This window comes from Lycorma delicatula, chromosome 1 (genome assembly GCF_047948215.1).
Source record: "Lycorma delicatula isolate Av1 chromosome 1, ASM4794821v1, whole genome shotgun sequence".
Classification (NCBI taxonomy): Eukaryota; Metazoa; Arthropoda; class Insecta; order Hemiptera; family Fulgoridae; genus Lycorma; species Lycorma delicatula.
Genome location: NC_134455.1, coordinates 1,321,821 through 1,344,050, shown reverse-complemented (window position 1 = coordinate 1,344,050; position 22,230 = coordinate 1,321,821). Strand labels below are relative to the sequence as shown.

At 30.7% G+C, this 22,230-nt stretch overlaps 1 protein-coding gene across 5 annotated transcripts in view; it reads left to right on the top strand.

Annotated features, from left to right (window-relative positions):
* The window catches only part of PH4alphaEFB (prolyl 4-hydroxylase subunit alpha-1), a 264,715-nt gene that overhangs the window by 206,973 nt on the left and 35,512 nt on the right, over window positions 1-22,230 (top strand). For 4 of the 5 annotated variants that reach the window (XM_075355113.1, XM_075354963.1, XM_075355125.1 and 1 more), the window contains exons 3-5: window positions 4,049-4,197; window positions 12,473-12,643; window positions 14,834-15,001. In XM_075355113.1, coding sequence (XP_075211228.1) covers window positions 4,049-4,197; window positions 12,473-12,643; window positions 14,834-15,001 — 488 coding nt within the window. The remainder of the gene's footprint in view (window positions 1-4,048; window positions 4,198-12,472; window positions 12,644-14,833; window positions 15,002-22,230) is intronic. The other variant, XM_075355030.1, reaches the window with a different exon arrangement.

The window sequence follows — 22,230 nt, the reverse complement described above, 5'->3', positions numbered from 1 at the left end:
CTCATTACTTTTCCATACATCTCGTATAATTTCTCGCATATGTCAACAAAGTAGCTCAATTCTATCACAAATAAACCGTCTTGAAACTTCTCGGCTTCTGGTCACTTTTCCTCTTCTAGAAAAGTGGCGATTTCATCTCTTATTTCATAAACACATTGCAAAAATTTCCCACGTGATAACCATCTTGGTTCACAATAAATTAGTAACACTGAATGTATTGAACCCATGTCTTTACAAAGTGCAGAGAAGATTCTTGATTTTAGAGATCTTATTTTTATATAATTTGCTATGGTTACAACTATCATTAGCACATTATTCAGACCGTGACTCATTTCTTTGGAAGTCATAGCTTCTCTGTGAATCATGTAGTGTGTCCAGACACACTGTGGAGAATATTGTTTCACAAGTGCTTGTATACTTTGGAATCTTCCAGACATTGATTGAGCACCATCGGTGCATATTCCGATGCAATTTTTCCACTCTATGTTTGCCTCATTTATAAAATCATTTAAGATAGCAAATAATGAAAGTGCTGTTGCTTTGAGTACTGTTGGTTTACAGAATAGTAGTTTTTCTACTGCTGATACATCAACACAAAATTAAACATAGACATTGAATTGAGCATCTCTATTGCTATCTGTTGCTTCATCAACTTGAATTGAAAACAATTTGTCACGCAACTTCCCAAAAAGCTGATACTGTTCATCTTCAGCTATATCATCAATTCGACAGCTAAGAGTATCATTTGATAGAAGTATGGACTGCAATTGTTTGGCAAAATTATCTCCAAACATAGTTTCTACAATCTCAATTGCAGCTGGCGAAATAAGCTCTTCGCCAATGGTGTGAGTCTACTTACATCTGGCAGTTTTATATGAAACTTTGTAAGAGGCAAATAAAGATACACAAAGTTTTTTTTAAAAATGATGTTTGTTTTTCGTATGATTTTAATTTTAATTCGAAGAATTCTCTGGGTTTGTTAACATAGGCGCTCTGAATGGAATGGAATGCAAAGTTGGCGGGAGTTTATTACTCCCTACTTATCGCAGAACCTGGACGGAGTCCCTTGCTGCTGGATGATTCTAATCGGGCTTGTTTTTTTAAAAGGGTTATTTTTAAATGGCGGGTCTAATTTTTAAGTTTTGTTTATTTTTAGTGATTTTAAGACGGATTTAGTTGCATTCCAATCCGTTGTTGAACCAGCGTTATCGAACCCATTTTATGGGCCGACCGCGGAAGGCTAGGCTTATGAAGTCTGTCCTCCCGACGCAATTCCCCTTCAGACCGTCTACTGAAGTCCTTTCGGTGCTAACTCTTAATAGGCTAGCAGGAATACGCCACAACGGGGCACTAACTATAAGGAGGGAGCAATGCGACCCCCACTCTGGAGGAGTCGCAATTGCTGGTTTATTTTTTTATCTAACTAGTAAGTTTTAGAAAGGAAAGGTTGTGTAGAAGTTCTTCATCCACTTCTGTTATGGCTGCCTTCCAGGACGCATCTCTGCTGGGCTCTCGCTCTGAAGCGTTTCCAAATGATGTTTATGTTTATTAGGTTTCATGCTCTCTGCTGCAAAATCTTTGAGCAAATGACACACAGGGGCCTTTCTTCTTCATTTTTCTTCATTACTGGTAAACCCAAAATCTAAGTATTTTTGAAAATATTTTCTTGATTTTATTTTTGGAACCACAGTCATGTGTGAGTTAATTGATGCTTCATTATCGTCTAATGCTTGCTCACTTATGTAATCGTCTAATCCTTGCCACGTAAAGATTTATCCATGATTCTATATAAATCTACTGCCATGAATATTTAATACTGTTAATTGCAATTAACACGCAAATTACAACATATTTATTCACAATAGATTTGATTGTGGTAGAAGGATCGACTCGACTGAGAGTGGTTGGAATTGAACTAGGAGCAGCGTTTATACATGTTTGCGCAGACGGTCATGCAGACCTTCCAGAATGTTCGAGACAAATTGGAACATCTCAAGAAGCCATAAGAATATCTGATATGGTGGACGTGAAACAGAGAGCAATAGAGAGGCATTGATTCTGGTTTTGTCAGTGCAGTGGACCGGTGTCACCAAATATCAATAAATTTATTTATTCTTGGTCATTTTTAAGGTTTGCAATTAAGTTCGTAGTGCAGCTTCAGTCTCAAAATACATTATTATTGTATTCATTGCTATTATATGAGAGGGAGGCACAATGAAAATTATGATTGAAAATTGGGTCTCAAATACTGAAAGGTTGAGAAATACTGCCTTTGTAGGTTTAATTATTTTTTCCTTAGTATGTGGAAAGCTTTCTTTTCACATACTATGTTGCTTTTGTGTAAAGCAACAGCGATGCCATCTTGTTCTGTCTATTTCTATCATATCATTTAAGTAAGAAGGTAATGTGAAGGTTGCTTGTTATATATGCCACCAAGTTTGTATATTATATTAACTGGTACCATCCAGTTGTCTGAGGGCAGTTTTTGACGATAAAATTGTTTAAATTAATTACATTTCTTCTAACTGACTGTGTAATGTTCCCAGTTTTTGCTAATTTATTAAATTTTTTCAGCATTATTTGCTTTACAACTTGCCTGTAATAGTCCAATGGGATTACAATTTATTTCAATTAAATATATATTTTAAGTCAAATGAGATTAGCAGTCTGATAAAATGAGTTGTTATTTAATGGTTATTTCTATGTTATAGTTAGTAATTGTGATAAATATTAAAATTGTGATAAATTATGATAAAATTGGTAATAATTATTTTTTAATTTGAATATACCAGTTGTTTCTTGAACAAGAAACAATTCAGTGATTAATGAACTGGATCTGTTTTCTGTATTCCATCTGCTTAAGACAAAACACAAGCTTTTTCATTATATTTACCTAAAAAACTGGAAAAAGTGTTGTCTTCTATTATTAATAATATTTTTTTATAAATATTAAATTAGAACTAATATAAAACTTGGAACTATGATTAAAACTAGTACTTATTTATGTTTACAATTAAATCTTTTAACAAAGTTTTGTTTGATTGTCTTAGTAATTTATACTTTTAAAGAATCTTTAAACTATTTTATTTGAAGAGAAAATTTTTGATTTTTATTAGATCAGTACTGTTTATAGAAAATATGTTTTAGAATTCATTTGGTGGAAAATGTTCTGTTTTTTTTGTTGAAAATGTTTTCTTTCTTTTGAGTAGTTGAATTTTTCTGGACTCAGATCTTGTCTGTAATTTAAAAATAGAATATACTGTAGTAACAATGCTATTATGTCCTAGAAATACTAAATTAAGAAAATAAAAGATTTCATTTTTGCTCTAATTTATAAAATTAAAAATGGGAGACAAAACATATAATACAGATGTAACAAAATATGTAATTTAAACATTACATTCACTTTTCAAAGTCTGTTGATTTTATTTACATGATGATCTATAATATTTTAACTAATGTTATAATGACTTTATTTCTCATGATTATTGAAGTAATTTTTAAGTTATTTTGAGATATTTGTGGAAAATTTGATGTTACTGAAATGGTGTATAATTTAGATTGGTTACTATCAAAACCTAACGGTACTGTCAAATCCTAATACCCTACATTAATTTAAATGTAAAGTTTAGTCTTTATAATACTTTGATATAAGGTAATTTTAATATAAAGTTTAGGCTTTATAATACTTTACTATAAGGTATATTTTTTTAATTTATGTACTTACAATTGTTTCTACTTTGTATGTAGCATAAATTACATTTTCTAATGAAATAGTTTTTATCTATTTTTTAATACTTCTAGTGGAAAATTTTATTTCATTTAGAGTTTTGTGAGGTTATGAAGTATTTATTTTTATATATATTACATCTATTAAATATACCTTAGTTTAATGAGTTTAAACAGAAAAATGCTATTAGCATTTTTAGTAAATAAAGATTTGTTAACGATTCTGTTTATTAATGTTGCGTCATATTGTAACAATTTAACTGAAAAATTTCATCAAGTGTAATTGTAATTTATAAATTGTAATTGTTTAATTTCACAGGCGAGCTGCTGATTATGCAAAGGAACATGAGGAAGCCAGTGTTGATATAAGCAGTTATCTTTCTAATCCAATAAATGCTTACTTACTAGTCAAAAGATTGACAAGTGACTGGAAACAGACTGAATCTCTCATGGTTGATTTTACTGAAGGTAGTAAATTAGTAACCTAACTTGCTAAGTATTTTTAAGTTCATCTGTTTTCAACATTGTGGGTGTTGTAGATGTGTAACAAAATCATAAATTTCAATCTATGAAATGAATCTTTTGTTGAACTAGTTTTCTTGATTTTATTCTTTTTATAATTTTTAAATACTTCACTTAAAAAAAATTTTATTTTTAAAGAGTTGTTCAGATTAGTATATATTCTAAGTAGTTTTAAACTAGATTTCTTATTTTCCACAGCTTCTTTTCTTATTATATAGTAATGTGAATTTTTATCGTACTACTGGCTTGGTGATAAAATTGTTTTATTACTTTTGGGGTTTTTGTACCGATAAAAGTATATTTATATTTTTATATTTTGAAAGCATATTTTTTGTTGAGATAAATATTAGTTTAATATTTGATTATAAAAGTGAGATCTAATATTTTAACTTCAGAACTGAAGTCAGCTGAAGTGAGCTTTACTTTTACTATTTTTTTATTTCTTTGAATTTAATAACATTAATGAACTTAATCTTCTCAATTCTGCAATGCCCAAAAATTCTAACATTTGAAAGCAAAAAAGGGACTAATATTCAAAGCGCATATTGAAAAACTATGTTGTTAAAAATCTTCAAATGAATAAAGCTTTGTTGAACCAGATTTATAATCAAAAAATCCACAAATTTGTCCACACTTAACAAATGAAGGTTGTGAGTGAAGAACAGCTATCCTATCAAAAAAGTTTGAGTTGGTGCCAAGAAGGCTATCATTTTGCTTTCCCAAGGAAAAACTAATTGAAAAAGCTAAGATGATTATATGAATTACTAAAAATAATGAATGAAGGCAGTTTGAATGCAGAAGAATAGAAGCAAACTGAATATAAAGAAATTATAGAAAAGTAGTTGAAAATAAAAGTGACTGAAAAACAGTGAATAAAATTCTATAATGATGTGTATATAATTTGTACTTGTAAAGCAACTTGTCCTAACTAACTGGCTGACTGATTCATCAACGCCCAGCAAAATCTGCTTAAGATAAAGCGATGAACATTTGTATACACGTTCAGTGGACAATAAGAAAGAATTTTTTTAAATTCCGAGTTTAAAGGGTTAAAGTGGAGTAACAATGAAATTTGCTATTTTTTAATTTCTCAGTATCAAGTGATGATGTCAGTTTGAATTTTGATATGTGTAATTTTCATATAAATATCTAAAAACCAATTTCTAGATTTTTCAAAATTTGACTTTGAAAGGTTTGAAGAAAGGTAAAAACAAACAATGATTGCAAATTTTCCCCATTTCTGACTATGCTAAAAGAGATATTCAATAAATTGGGGCTTGCAAATACTCTACAGATAAATATCTAAAAACAATTTTCGGGTTTTATTTTCATTTTTTAAGGGTGTGATGGTGTAGTAGCTCAACCAACACAGCCACTGTTACTGTAGTGCAATGCGACTGGCTGCACCTGCCTTCAGTTACTTGACTAAAAACCATAAAAGTAATTAAAAAACAAAATGAGAAATGAAGTACAGTCACCTCCTTTTTTAAAAAATTTTTTAATGTGTTTTAGAAGGATGTCTCAAATTCATTTTTATAATCTTTAGCATTTGTATGTAAATTGTTCTGTTTAATATTGTATCACTTTTCCAACTCTGTTTGTGTGTTTTGTTTCTAATTAAAATAGAACTCAAATTTGTGTTAAATTTTAATAGACATTATTTACATCAATTTTCTCAGAATGAAATTCTCTACAAAGTAATCTAGAAATTTTTATTTTTTTATTGATAAGTTAACAAAGTTATTTTACTCTAAACCTAAAAAAGTGTATTTTCTTACAAAATGTTTTCGTGTTTTATCATCCTGTTTTTCTTAAATTTGAGATAGAGGTCTGCGACCACTTTTATTCAACTTTTTAGATCAAAATCCGTAAGGAAGCATCAAATTTCACCGTCAATTAGTACCCCGTTATGAACATTTTTTTTCTTATTTTTGGGTATAGAATCATCTCACAAGAGATTTCGGTGCTATTTGGAATCACCTGCATATGATGCTTAAACAAGAATTCTATATTCTCAAATCATGAAAAATTTAAGTGAAATTTAAATTACGTTTCAGTAAAATATTAAATTATGCTTTAAATTAGTAGTAGTCAACCTGTTCCCTACCGCCCAGTAATGAGCATTCCTGCTTTCATAGTGGGTTTTGTTCAATACTGTATCACTTTCTTTTTTTTAATTTAATTGACTTTTTAAATAGAATTTCATAGCATTATTTAAAAATATTTTTATTAGGTTTTCATAAAATTCCCCGTGACAATTAAAATTTCAGAAAATATACTATTTGTATTGCCTGCCCATAAGTTTAGTTCATGTTACGTCAGTAAAGTTAAATGGTACTATAGTGCAACTGCAAAAAAAAGAGCCTCGTCCCAAAATAGCTTGTGCATCTGGTCAGTACGTAGTTAGATTTGTGAGAGTGAGCATATGCCTACAGCTTCAAACAAAATAGTGTAAGTTGTTTTTTAAAGATTTATTGTGCCAAATATAGCGAAAGTCGGACTTAAAGTATTTGGTAAGTAATCATTATTCATCCCAACATCACGGACAGGAGTCCGGAACAGAGCCCAGCAGAGATGCGTCCTGAAAGGCAGCCATAACAGAAGTGGATGAAGAACTTCTAACTAACCTCTCCTTTAACACTTACATGTTAATTAAAATAAACCAGCAATTGCGACTCCTCCGGAGTAGGGGTCGCAATGCTCCCTCCTGATAGTTAGTGCCCCGTTGTGGCATATTCCTGCTAGCCTATGAAGCATTAGCACCGAAAGGACTTCAGTGGACGGACTGAAGGGGAATTACGTCAGGAGGACAGGCTGCATAAGCATAGCCTTCCGCGGTCGGCCCATAAAATGGGTTCGATAACGCTGGTTTAACAACGGATTGGAATGCAATTAAATCCGTCCCTAAAACACAAAATACTAAATCAGACAAAAATTGAAAAATTAGACCCGTCATATAAAAATAAACCTAAAAAAACACACCCGATAGAATCATCCAGCAGCAAGGGACTCTGTCCAGGTTCTGCCATCCGTAGGGAGAATATATGAACTCCTGCCAACTTTGCATTCCATTCCATTCCTAATCATTATTTGCTTTATTTGCTTTAACTTGCTGTAACTATGGTTTATAAATTTTATAAAGTAAATTACTTCCCTAATTTATAAATCACCATCACTGTGGATCTGGTGGGCAGTTAGAAAATTATACTATTAACAGACACAAAAGTGGGCGGTAGGTATAAAAAGGTTGATTATCACCATTGCTTTAAATGATGCTCAGTCAAGAATTCCATATTTTCAAATCACGGAAAATCTTAATGAAATTTAAATCACTCTGTCATAATTTATTTCATAGATAAATAAATAAATAATTGAATTATATAGTAGAATTGCTGTTACAATACCAGTTTGTTTATTTTTAACTATTAAATGTTAATTATATGATATTTAAGTATTAAAACAAATGTTAATGTAGAAAAAAGAGAAGAATTAAATATTAAGGAAGTATCTTACTGGTTAAAACCAGATCCATGGTTATGAATTTCAGACTAATCTGTATATTTTTGACAATGTTACTTAAAAACTTCGAAGTTCATTTTCATATGATTAGAGTGTTTACTAATTATAAACTATATTGCTTGTTTACTAAAACTTTGAATTATGTTACATAATAATTTAAGCGAAGCTTAATAGATTCATTAGTTTAAATAATAGATAATTAGTTACTTACTGTAGTACTGGGTGATTCAAAGAAACGGGAAATTTTAAAGTTGTGTTGGTAGCCGTGGGCGATTGGTACCACTTAATAAGTGGCGCCAGCCTCTCTAATCTAACCTGCCATTTAGTTGTCATGGATCCTTGGAGTGGTGCGCAACGTGCATTTGCTATCAAAGCGTTTTACAAAAACAATGAGAGTGTGGAGGGAGCGCATACAAAATTTTGCCGTCATTTTAATCTGGGACAGCACGACTGTGTTTCATCAGCACATGCAATTAATATATGGATATCTAATTTTGAGGAAACCGGTCGGGCAATGAAAAAGAAACCTCCAGGCCATGAGCGAACCGTCCGTACACCACAGAATGTTCAAGTTTTACAAGATGCTGTCACACAAAGTCCACATCGGTCAATCCGTCGTCCCTCAGCATCTTTACAATTGCATAGTTCAAGCATTCGAAGAATGTTAGTGAAGGACTTGCAATTCCATCCGTACAAGTTGCAGATCGTCCAGGAACTGAAACCGAACGATGCAGTTGTCCGAGCACAATTCTGTAATGTAATGCTTCAGAAGATAAACGATAACGAAGCGCATTTCCACCTCAGTGGATTTGTTAACAAGCAAAATTTCAGATACTGGGCACAAGAAAATCCTACGCAGCTACACCAGCATTCGTTGCACAGCCAGAAAGTGACCGTGTGGTGTGCTATGTCATCTTACGGTGTTATAGGCCCTTATTTTTTTGAGGATGACAACGGTCTTGCGATTACAGAGACGTCGGCTCGTTACGTAGCCGTGCTTGAAACCTTTGTTATAGAACAACAAAAGAGATTTCCACCGATTCTTAATACAGCCTGGTTTCAACAAGACGGAACAACGTCACATACTGCATGAATATCGATGGCAGCTGTACACCGATTGTTTGGACAGCGTGTCATTTCACGAAATGGTGACATTAGATGGCCTCCCAGATTGCCTGATCTCTCAGCTTGCGATTACTTTTTGTGGGGTCACCTTAAAAGCAAAGCGTTCCACAGTAGACCTGCTACAACGGAAGAACTGAAGGCAAAGATCCGAGAAGCAATTGCGGAAATTCCAGTTGAGATGTTACGTCAAACCATGAACAATTTAACGAAGAGACTTCGTGAGTGTTTACGTAGAAGAGGAGGTCACCTGCAAGATGTCATCTTTAAAAAATAAACTAAAATGTATGTATCCTAAAATGGCAACATTTGTACAATTACATGAAATAAAATTCATTTTCTAAAAAAAATTTTTCATTAACGTTATTTAATTTTTTTAATTTCCCGTTTCTTTGAATCATCTTGTATTTAATATCAAGCTTGTAAAAATCCTTTAAAAATATAGGAAGTATATGATTTTTACACTAGAAATTTATTAATTGCTTAACTTCTATACATATCCATTGTTCCATAATATTGTGTTTTCTATTAATCTAAACAAAACTGGAAGGGTCATTTAAAAATGTTAACATTTTTATGAAAAAATATTAATAATTGAAGAAAATTTAGATGGTGAAAATTTGATGTTTAAAAGTGTGTATTTTGCTACACCATTTGAGAATGGATACATTTTTGAATATGACTGATTCACTCTTTGGTCGGTAGATATTTCTAAGGTCAATTAGTGCTCTAAGGCTCTAAATTAATTGGAGGACAGATTAATTTAGTGTGAGGATAACAAATTAAAGTTTTACTACAAATTTTGTTTAAACATTCAAATAAAGAAACAAAGAATAAGATTACAAGTTTGAAAAACAAATTATAAATAAAAACTGCAAAACTAAAACTAACTTCTGGTTAATTTGACACAAATGTGGTCTAAAAAATTTTGGATTAATGGATATCTATTTAACAGTGTAATATCTTTATTTATTTATTTTATTTTTTTTTTTTAACAAATGTAATTTTTATGACATTTTTTGATGAGTAACATTATGAATAGTTCTCTTGAGTTATGTAGAGCTTTTTTTTGGGAAGAATTTAAATCAGGTTTTTCTAAAATTAAGTTTTAAGGCATCAGTTGCTAAGACCTTTAAACAAAGAATAGGGATGGCCTTTTTTACCCAGTTAAATTAAGATTGCCGTACATCACATCATACATCATCCTCATTTAACTTTGATGACTGAATGTTAAGGACATTGTTTACCAGGAGTCAAGTGATGACTTATACCTAATTATCAGTATGTGGTATCAATATTTTAACTTACTTTTTCAGTCAAAAAAACTATATATATTTATTAACTGTATACATTACATTTTAATAAATTTTATTTTAAAAATACAATATATGAAATTAACAAGAATGCATAATTTTTTTTAAAAGCCAGGTATGGAAAAATAGAAAAAAGTGAAATAGTTTAAATATCTTGAAGAAAGATGGATTGGAACAGCCAAGAAAAATTAGTCCTAAAAATTCAGGCAAACAAAATGGAATTGATCTTTTGTCTAACGGAAATCATGGACAACAAAAAATATATATAAATTAAAAATTAAGTCATTTGAATATGGTGATTTGTCTAGAAGTTTAATAAAAATTATCTCACAAGCCTTTTAAAAGAAATCCAAAAAAAGAAAAGAAATTTTTAAGGAAAATGTTTGGTTCTATGAAGGATGGCACAGCTAGTATATATAAATTCTGCCTCCAGAAAATGCTATACCAAAAATTCAAAGAAACAGAAAGTATAACATGAAAAGAAATTGGTTTTCATAGGCTACACTAAGGGTGGATGAATGCTAATAGAATTTCCAAGAAAATTCTCTTCTTTTATTTAGAAGGAAAAACTAAAACCAAATATTGTGATAAAATTAAGAAAGACTTTAATAAAACAGGAATAGTGTTAAATATGAACCATAGTTCAAAAGAAAGAAGTAAATATTAAAAACAAAGATATAATCCAGTTACAGAAAAAGAAAAAGGAATAAAATAAAGTCAGAAAGTAATTAATAAGAACAAAAAAGAATGTTTGTCAATTTTAATGAAACATTTTCCCTATAAAATTCATAGGTAACGTTAAACAAAACTGATGCTGAAATCCATCTTCTGAAGAAAAGTGTTCAAATGTTTGAGTTAATGGTTTATTGCAAGTAAAAACAATTATAAAATAAAACACCAAACAAGCTGAATTATTAGAAAATAATTCAGTATTTTGTAGAATTTCTGCATTTGAAAATGCAAATCATTGAAAATCTCAAAAAAGAACTATGAAAATTTTAATATTAGGTATACTAATAAGGTTAATGACATTATTGGCTTTTGTTTCCAATCTTTACATAAGCAGTATATGAACTATAATTTTTATCCCCATATAGCCAAATTCTTCTGTATTTTTAAAATTTCTTGGATATGACTAATTATAAATAAAGGAAAGGAATTGTAAATAAGGGACTACTTTTTGTTTTTTTTAATTTTATATTCTGTTAGGCTGCTTAGGTGTTATATTTGCTTTTATATTCTTTTATAGGCTGCTGTTAGTTCATAGGTCTAACAACGACCCAAAAGTGCTCTATAAACAAACAAAACATTCAATTTTAATCAAGAAAATTAAAGTTCACCTGTAATTTTAGAATTTATCATAAGATTGTCTGTTATATTACTTAGTCAAATATCTGCTTTTTTAAGAATCTAGAAATTAAACAGAGGAGGCAGTTCATTCCCATAATGGTTTCAGTTTAAATCATTGTACAATTTTCCATGCAGATATTAAAAGTAGAATTTAAAATATCAGTTTACACCTTTTCAAACACTCGTATGTTTTGTAACATATTGCTGATATCCGTCTACTTTAGATCATTGTTATTTCTGTTATCAAGAATGGAGTCTGGTGTAAAAATGTGCCATGCATCTACCTATTAAAATATTAGAAATAAAAGAAGTGTCTACATGCTTATGTTTTATATTTATGTATAGTTATAAATAATTGTTGAAAATTATATGATCATTAATTTCTGCAGTTTTATAATTTTCTTGGAGAAGTAATAAAATTAATTTTTTTATTAGTGAATTCAAATTCTTGTCTTTTACATAATAAATTTGTAGCATTTCTATTGAACCATTACAATTCCTAAATCTATAAAATAATCATCCATACTTTTATTCAAAAGTTTTTAGAAACACCTTGATTTAAATTTGTCTTGTAACTTTTTCTTTCCGTTTTTGGATTGAGTTTCTATCATTAGGTGTGAATATATTAGACCATTGTAGTTTGTGGTGATGAAGGCATAATATTAAAATGCACAAATTTATACAAAATGCAATGAAACACAGTAAATGGCAGCAGACTTGTAGTGGATTCATTGGTTGTTCGTTGCTAGTAAATTAAATAATGAAATGTTTGTATGAAGTTTTATTTTGGGTATGTGTGAGAATAAAATTTTTATAGAAGTCTGGATATAATTATGGCTATTATTTACATTTTGAATATTCTTAGAATAAATCTTAATTTAAAAAATATCAGTTTAAAAATTTTTTTTTTTTCTAAGAAGTCAAACAGAATATGACACAATACAGAGAGGTCTTAAAGTTCCCAACTGATGAAGACCTAACGGGTGCTGCAGTTGCGTTAATGAGACTTCAAGACACTTATCAACTGGAAACATCATCTGTAGCAAGAGGAGAACTCAACGGTGTTCAATACAGCACACAACTTTCTGGTAATTTATTATCATTTATAAACAAAATTTATATTAGTTTGATTACCAATCACATATTGGTTTACATCTAACACTAAATTTGATCAATTGTTATTATTTAGCATCTGTTATTGTTTAATTATTTAGAATTTGCTCATGTGTGAATTAACCTATTTTACTTGTAATAAATGTGCAGTCTGATTATAGCAAAACTAATTGATTTATTATGGTTTTTATTCATCTATTAAAAAAACATTGTCCTAGAAGAATATGTAAATGTAAAAAATTGTTATATTCATAATGGTTGTCTGGTCATATAAAATCTAATTACTCATTTTTACAAGGTAATAGGTAAAGATAGTATAGATAATGGGCTCTTGTGATAAATATTTCAACTCACAGGAAATAATTTTGGTGGCTGCTGGAGAAAACAGTTCAGATAGTAACTAGTACATTTAGGTATAAATTGTACCTAAATGTAGAAAGGGCAGTTTGGGATTTTATACCAAACTGTCTACCTGTCTGATACCTGTCTAGTATAAGTGAAAGATTATTAAAAACATATAAGTTTGGGCTTTGTGCAAGAATAAATATTGGGGATAGGTCTTAAAACCACTACACAGAAGAGTTGATCTTGAGAAATATTCTCATATGTGTTCTAAAAAAAAGAAGAAATTCTCAGTATTCTTTAAAAAAAAATTGAGACAGAATACATTTCTGGAAGTATATGTTTTGGAAATATTAAATTATTAAATTTTTTCACTATACAGAGTAACTTTGTTTTGCAATACATAGTAGTTATACACAACTTGATGCCCTGTATGTAAGATTGATTTATTTCCAGTATCTGGTCAGGATTTCTTCTACATTCACAATGTATATACTTACAGTTGCACAATTTGCCAATTAACTAATACGTAAGTATAATTTGTAGATAATAACTTCATCATACTACACCAAAGTAACATTGTGAACATTTCTTACCATTTTTTTAATCTTTATTTACAATTTCTTGATACAATAGTACTAAACGGGATGAAGCAATAAGATGAGATGGAATGTGGTGAGGAGAAAACCAGTCTACTTTTCTGATTTCTACAGAAAAGTATAATGTGCATCAACCTAATGTAAAAATTGTACTGATTATAAAATATCTACACCTCTATTTCATTCATAATCTATTTTGAAGGTAGTATCCTTTGTCTAAATTGAGTGAGAAATGATTTTTGTAGGAAAATTTTTGTGTTGAATTTATGCAGAGTAGAGAAAGATAATGATGTAAGCAGTCTGTAGACCTTTGTGAGAGTTCTTTACTTAAAATTGAAAAATGTATTTTCAAATGAACTAAAAATCTCAATATGAAGACAGTTATTATATACCTCCCTTTAGACTCCTTCATAAAAACACAAAATAGACGAAAAATATACAGTTTCAAGATTTATAGAAAGTCATTCAAAACAACACATTTATTCATATCTCAAACTGCCTAAACTCAAATAAACTCTTAGTATTCAGTACTATGTGTTGAAGATTAATTAATATACCCATGTTACAAGAAAGTCTTATAAAAAACGTATAGTTTTTCGTATATATAACATTTTACATTTTTAAAAAAATTATGTAAATGAACAAAGTAATTATTATAATAATCAACTAGCAAAAAAATCATTTACAAATGTGTCCAGAATGCTGTAAGAGTATCCAAAATAAACTGGTACCAAGTATTTATTTATTTATTATTTATTTATACCAAGTATTTTTTGTTATGTATACAAAATAAAGTATTGTATTCTTCCAAAAGCAATATACATTACCAAGTAGTCAGAATTCACTAAACACTTCACAGACTACAAATATACTAACATTTGCAACCTAAAAATTGGCCTTCAATCAACAGTCTTGAATAGTATGAAATATACTTGTGTTTGTTAGACCATTATGAAAAATGAGTAGACAGTTGAAATTTAATCCACTTCTTGATCCACCTAGAAATTTGCCTTTTTAAAGAAGCCACCAATAACTTTTGGTGGAATCAGAAAAGTGTAACAGAAGTTCTCTTTATAGGTTTAAATTATCTATGGCATAACTGCAAACATTTTGATATATGTAAAAAACCACATTGTTTTTAAAATTTGGTTTAATTTGTCTTAAAATAATAATTTTTTTCATTTAGTTTAACAGTTTAATAATTATTTTTCTTGTGGGTTACAGCTGAAGACTGTTTTGAACTTGGAAGACAATCATATAATAACCAAGATTTTTATCATACAGTATTATGGATGACAGAAGCTTTACAGAGACATGACAAAGAAAAAAATGCAACATCTGTTGAAAGATGGGAAATATTAGAATATCTTGCTTATTCAACTTATATGCAAGGTTTGTTAATATTTATTTAAATTAATTTTATTTAATATTAATGAATTTTATTAAAATTTCTGTATTCCAGTAGAGATTTTTGCATTTTCAGATTATTCTCCTAATTGTTTTTATATACCTATCATATGCAGCTACATGTAGCCTTAACATGTCCGTCAGTTAATTTTTAAGAATGTAAAAAAGAATAATTGAAAACTGCCATCATTTTGTAAACTCTAAATTTATTTGGATTCATTATAATGTTTAGGAGGAAAAAAAAATTTTTCAGTTTATTCTCATAAATTAGATATTTACAGCTATCTTACTATATTATTTATTTATAAGCCATTACTGTTTTCCTCTGTATAACAATAATCCATTTATTACACTGGTCAACAATGACTATGTTATACAGTCAGTATTTATTGAATCTTATGTATTTTTGGGCACTGATTACGAATATGAAGTCAAAATTTCCCTCTGTGGCTCAAATTTTTTGTAATTACCCTTCGTATTTTCCAGTTTTCCAGCAGGTACAGTATATTTTATTTATTAATAAACTATAATTTATTTGAGTTGATAAATAGCTATGAAAAATAAGTATTATTATTATTTACACAGTAATTAAAACAATTAGAAGTGATTCACATATGATTCAAGTTATATTCTTTTAAATATAATTAAAATAATTAATTATAATTTATTATGTAAATTATATTTAATTTACATAATTATGTAAATCATGTATTCTGTGCAATATGACTTTCACACATTGTGCAGCATACATGAATTTTGTTTTGGTGATTTGGTGCTGGATCTAATACTATAAGTAATAAACAATGCATCATGCTGGTTAAGAAAAATCTCAACTAAATCAGTCATGCATAACATTTAGTGGTGCTGCTACTTTTCGTACCTATTTGTGATTTATTTTTTTCTGTAAAGTCATTTTATATACTATAGTAATGTGTATGTAAAGTGTTTAAATTTTTGTAATATGTGTTTGTGAGTGTATTGCAATGAAAGATTTTTTAAATAAAGATGCCATGCAGTTCTCATTAAACATCCAGACAGTTTATGCTACATTTATGGTGAGGTAATATTAAAGTCTCAGAGGAGAAATATATCTCTGTTAAAAATTCATATGAACTATGTTTTGGATGTAAAGTAAAGCTCCTCATATTTTCTGCAATTCACATATAAAGCTGTTGACTGGTTAGTAGAATGGATTTCTTCATATGGCATTTGCAGTTCCAGTGGTTTGCAGAGAATCAAGGGAACACTTCATGGACTGTTACTTTTGTATAATGAAAATATCAGGGATAATAGCTGAGACTAGACATACTGATAATTATCCTGATATTCCCCCTGCTATAATATCTACAAGATCCTCCTGCTGTAAGATCTCTCACAGTTCATAGTTTCCAATTCCAGTACTACCAAAAACTTGGGATTTAGACAAAGATGAAGTTGTTGATGTTGAATGTTGTGAAGATTTATCAAATGATGAATAAAGGAGGCACCCAGGCTTTTTCAAAAATTTAAATATTGAATCACAATCAGAATTAAATGATCTCATTCGTGATCTAAATTTATCCAAAATAAAAAAGAAATTCTTGCATCACAACTGAAAGGATGGAATCTTTTACAACACAATATTAAAATAAGTGCTTTCCATGACTAACAGTGTAAATTTGAATGTTTCTTCTTCCAGTACAAGAAAGAAGAAACTTTGCTCCAATGATGATTTCTGTAGTAGCTTTAGGATATATGCACCACCCGATGAATAGCATCTTTTTGTAGACTAAGTCATAGTTTGAAAACAGCCTTTCTTCATGTTGAAAATAATGTCCCATTAATATTTTCAGCTCGTGCAGCTCACGTAAAGAGTCATATTAAAATATAAAACTTATATTGAATTTGATTCAGTCTGAGGAACATTTGCGGCATATATATGGAGAAACCTGAAAGTGATAACACTGATACTTGGTTTACCACTTGGTAATATTAATTTTGTCGCTTCTTGTGTGAATGGGACAGCAAAGAGGAAGAATCATTTTGTTAAAAAAGGGTGGCCAAAAAGAGAAACATTGACTATAGGAGAGAAGAATGTTGCGAGTCCAGCACCAGTAAAACCTGAAATATAAGTCATGGTAAGATAAAGCGAGGTATAATTGTTGGACTGCAAATAAGAAAACTAATGAATGATATTGAATTTGAAAACAGTTTGAATGACTGTGAGGTTGTGGAGTGGAAATTTTTTAAAAAGGTTGTAAACAACTTCCTTGGAAACCATGAGGCAGATAATTACAAAGAAATGGAGCTTCTTAAAAACTATACTTGGATGTAATATCTCACCAAAGAACACTTAGAGCCTCATCTGGATTTTTTCCCTACCAGTCTTGGTTGGAGCTGTGTGTAACAAATATGGAGAAGTCTTTCATCAGAAAATATCCACGATGGAAGCACACTACCTGGGAAAATGGAACCCAAGAATGCTGAGTGACCACTGCTGGAACCTCAAGACTGATGTACCTGCAACAAACTACAAAAGAAATTCCAAAAGAATCAGATTTAAGCTAGTAGAAATTCTATGTATAATATTGTTTTAGTACCGTTACAATGCTTTTTTTTTTTTTACAATAAAAGATGGAAATTGCAAAAAAATTATGCGTGATAGAAAGAAACTTTTTATATATTTGAAATCGGCATCAAAAATACTGTAAGCATTAACATACGTACAATAATCTATTAACATTTTTGTAACAAATAAAAACTGGAATTTTGTTTGTTACCCATTGTTACATTAATTCATTTATTTCTTAACCAATTTAATTTATTTCTTTGTTGTATAAAATAATTTGAATCTTTTAAATTTTACTTAGTTTTTACTTTTTATTTTTAGTAAGCGAGATTTTTATTTTAAGAGAGCATTAAACGATTTAAATGGCAGAAAGGCTCCTGGAATAGACGGAATACCTGTAGAATTACTGCGCAGTGCAGGTGAGGAAGCAATTGATAGATTATACAAACTGGTGTGTAATATTATGAAAAAGGGGAATTTCCGTCAGACTTCAAAAAAAGTGTTATAATCATGATACCAAAGAAAGCAGTGGCAGATAAATGTGAAGAATACAGAACAATTAGTTTAACTAGTCGCGCATCAAAAATCTTAACTAGAATTCTATACAGAAGAATTGAGAGGAGAGTGGAAGAAGTGTTAGAAGAAGACCAATTTGGTTTCAGGAAAAGTATAGGGACAAGGGAAGCAATTTTAGGCCTCAGATTAATAGTAGAAGGAAGATTAAAGAAAAACAAACCGACATACTTGGCGTATATAGACCTAGAAAAGGCATTCGATAACGTAGACTGGAATAAAATGTTCAGCTTTTTAAAAAAGTTAGGGTTCAAATACGGACGATCTGAGTATCTGAGAAGTAAAGATTAGAAGCTTTTGAAATGCGGTGCTATAGGAGAATGTTAAAAATCAGACGGGTGGATAAAGTGACAAATGAAGAGGTATTGCGGTAAATAGATGAAGAAAGAAGCATTTGGAAAAATATAGTTAAAAGAAGAGACAGACTTATAGGCCACATACTAAGGCATCCTGGAATAATCGCTTTAATATTGGAAGGACAGGTAGAAGGAAAAAATTGTGTAGGCAGGCCACGTTTGGAATACGTAAAACAAATTGTTAGGGATGTAGGATGTAGAGGGTATACTGAAATGAAACGACTAGCACTAGATAGGTAATCTTGGAGAGCTGCATCAAACCAGTCAAATGACTGAAGACAAAAAAAAAAAGTAAAAATTTCAACATACAATTTATTTTCTTGAGCAGTTTATAAAAAAATAAAATTACATATGATAGAAGTAACTTTTTCCCTTAAAAAATTTGATTTAAAAAATAAATTAAACTATATTTTTTTTATTCTGCAAATTTTCTTAAAATTACCAATCTTGTTTATATTTCATTTTCACTTTTATAATCTACTTTCAACATTGTATACCAAGTATTTGTACTGTTTTACTGGTTGAATTCTTTCTCTTTTTTGTATAGATATTCATTGGCTTATTTTCTCAATTAATAGCTTAATTACATAGGATCAAGTGCTTTTTCCATATCTACAAATTATGTTCTTACCTCTTTTGTTCATTCTGTTCATCTATCAAGAATAGTTTGAATAAGCCCAATCACATCGCTTGCACCTTCTCTCTGTTTGAATCTATATTGTTCCTCTGTAAATCATTTGTAACATTATTTTACTCAGTCTTTTGTTTAGAATCCACAGATGAAACTTCAACACTCTTCTGCTCCTTGATTTTCGGGGATTGGAATCGTGATTGTTTTAAGAAGTTTTTCTGGGCAAACCCATTGTTGTAGATCATATTATACAGTTTTAATATACCTTGTAATCCTTCTTCATTAAGATATTTAATTACATCAACTGGCAGATTATCTATTTCCACAATTTTTCATATCTTTTATTGTTTATTCAACATCTACAAGGCTTGGCTGATAAATTTTGCACATATATGCATGGTATGGGAATGAAAAGAGATATTGGGATGAAATATAAAATGAATAAAAGTACAATACCTTAACTACAAAATGCAGTATTTATTTGTCAATATAATCCCCGTTTACACTGATACACTTTTCCCAACCTGTGACAAGTTTTTGCATTCCATCACTGTGAAATTCTGGTGGTCTTTCTTGGATCCAAGTGGCCACAGCTTCCTTCACCTCATCATCGGTGGTGTAATGATTACCTTTGAAATCCCTCTTGAGATGAGGGAAGAAGTGGAAGTTACACGGAGTCAAATCCAGCAAGTATGTGGATGCGGAATAGATTCAAACTTCATCATGCAGAGAGCCATCAAAGAGTTTGTGAGATACCCATCATGCGTAGATTTTATGGTAACCCAATTGCTCGGTAATATGGCCTACTTGTTCCTTAGATATGGCAAACTGAATAGCGATGTGTTGCTGGGTGATTCCCCAGTCACTTTGAAGCAAATCGTTCGCCTTTCAATGTTTCTCGTCAGTCACAGAAGCTGGTCATTAGCTGTGAGGTGCATCCTCAATTGCTGCTTTACCAGCTTCCCGTTTCAAAATTTCAATGCCCAACTACTCACAGTACTCCTGTCAACAGTTTCATTGCTGTAAACCACTTTTAAACAATGAAAAATATTCGTATGATTCACATATTCTGCTGTTAAAAATTTGATCGCTGCATGCTGTTTTAACCGTGTGACATATTGGCCATACTCGACTCCATTTTAACTGCTACTGAAAAATGGTAAACCGATTTCAACACAGTATCGCAGGGTTGTAGAGGGGGATTTTAGCTATCATGTGCTGCCACCCCCAACTAGATAGTACCTTTTGTCTCCGTGTAGCTTGTCAGCTATACTCCGTGTAATATGCAAAATTTATCAGCTGAGCCTCGTAGGTTTGGCTACTGGTCCAACTTGAACCCTATTTTGTTAGGTTTCTCTTAGACTAGTGCAAATATGAAATGTAATTTGTTAGAATCTATGGGAAACTTCCAAACATTCCATCTGTATTTTTAACATTCTTTCCTTTTTGTCTAACTATTTGGCTTATATTCAGACAATTTCTTTAGTGCCTGTATTCTTCCTCCATTTGTCCATTTTACTTCGTTTTTTTGTACATAAGTCCATGTTGTCCTTTTTTCTACATGTCTGTGCATTCAATGTGCTAGCTATTTCTCCTTTGCAGTTGTGTTACTCTTCTTAATTTATTTTCAGTTTGATGTTAAATTTCTTATCTTCTTCATCCTTCTTATTTTTGTACTTTCTTTAATACTTTTTTCAGGCATCTACTTGGTAACCTATAGCCTCTTTTAATGTTCCAGCCTTAATTTAGAAAAAGTTTTTGTTCTTTGTGGTTTTACTCTCATATTCAGCCAAAGTTCATTTGAATTTTGTCTTGTCAGTGGTAGCATCTCAGCCTTTCATCGGGAGTTCCCGGGTTCTAATCCCAGTCAGGCATGGCATTTCACACAAGCTACAAAATCATTCATCTCATCCTCTGAAGCAATACCTAACAGTGGTCCTGGAGGTTAAAAAAAAAGATTCATTTATTTACTTACATTCTTTGCTCTTTTAGCTCAAATCAAATTCATTTCATTGATAGTTCTATTTCTGCTGTCAGTAACTTTTTTTTAATTTTTTAACATAGTCACCTTTTTAAGTAATACACTTAGTCCATTGCTTTTCCAGCTTATTTATTCCTTCAGTAAAGTATGATTTCTCAAGCTCTGCATTTGTCTCAGCTATGACTTTGTTATTTGGGGCAAATCTTCACCCATCATACCATTTCTTCAAATTTGGGAACAGGAACTAATCACTTGAAGTTAATCTGGCGAATATGGTGCATGTGGAAGCAATTCGAAACACAGTTCCTGAATTTTAGCAGCAACAACAGAAGACGTGTGTACGGCTGCATTGTCATGGTGTAAAAGCACTTTTTTCTTGCCCAAATGTGGACGTTTGGTCTTAACGGCCTTCTTCAATTCCTCCAACAATGCTGCGTAATATTCTCTGGTGGTTTTTTGTTTTTCCAGATAGTCTATGAGCACCACACCACGATCATCCCAAAAAACAGTGGCCATGACTTTTCTCGCTGATCGAATACTTTTTGCCTTCTTTGGAACACTTCTAATAGTTTCGACCCACGATTTGGACTGTTGCTTTGTCTCAGGGCTTTAATAATGAATCCACATTTCATCAACAGTAATGAAATGTTGCAAAAATTCAGTTGAATTACAGTTGAACATGTCCAAAGGATGCTGAGAAATGTTTATTCAAGTGCATTTCTGGTCAACCATTAACAAACGCGGAACCCATCGCGCTGATAGCTTTCTCATACCCAAATGCTCATTTAAGATGTTGAGTACGATCTAGTGAAATTTTTGCAAGCTTGAATATCTTCAATTGTTGATCTTTTAATACCGCATTGTGGATTTTTGTGATATTTTCATTGGTCATTGTGGTTGCAGGGCATCCTGAACGCTCATCATCAAAGATGGAGGTTCAACCTTGTATGAATTTAGCTACCCACTTTTTACTGTCGAAAATGACAGAGAAAATTTATTTAACGTTGAATCTAACTGCTTTTTTATATTTGTTAGGTTTAAACTTTTCACAACAAAATATTTTATTACTGCTCAAATTTCAATTTTATCCATTTTGGACAAAACATCACTCATCTACTGCCTCTT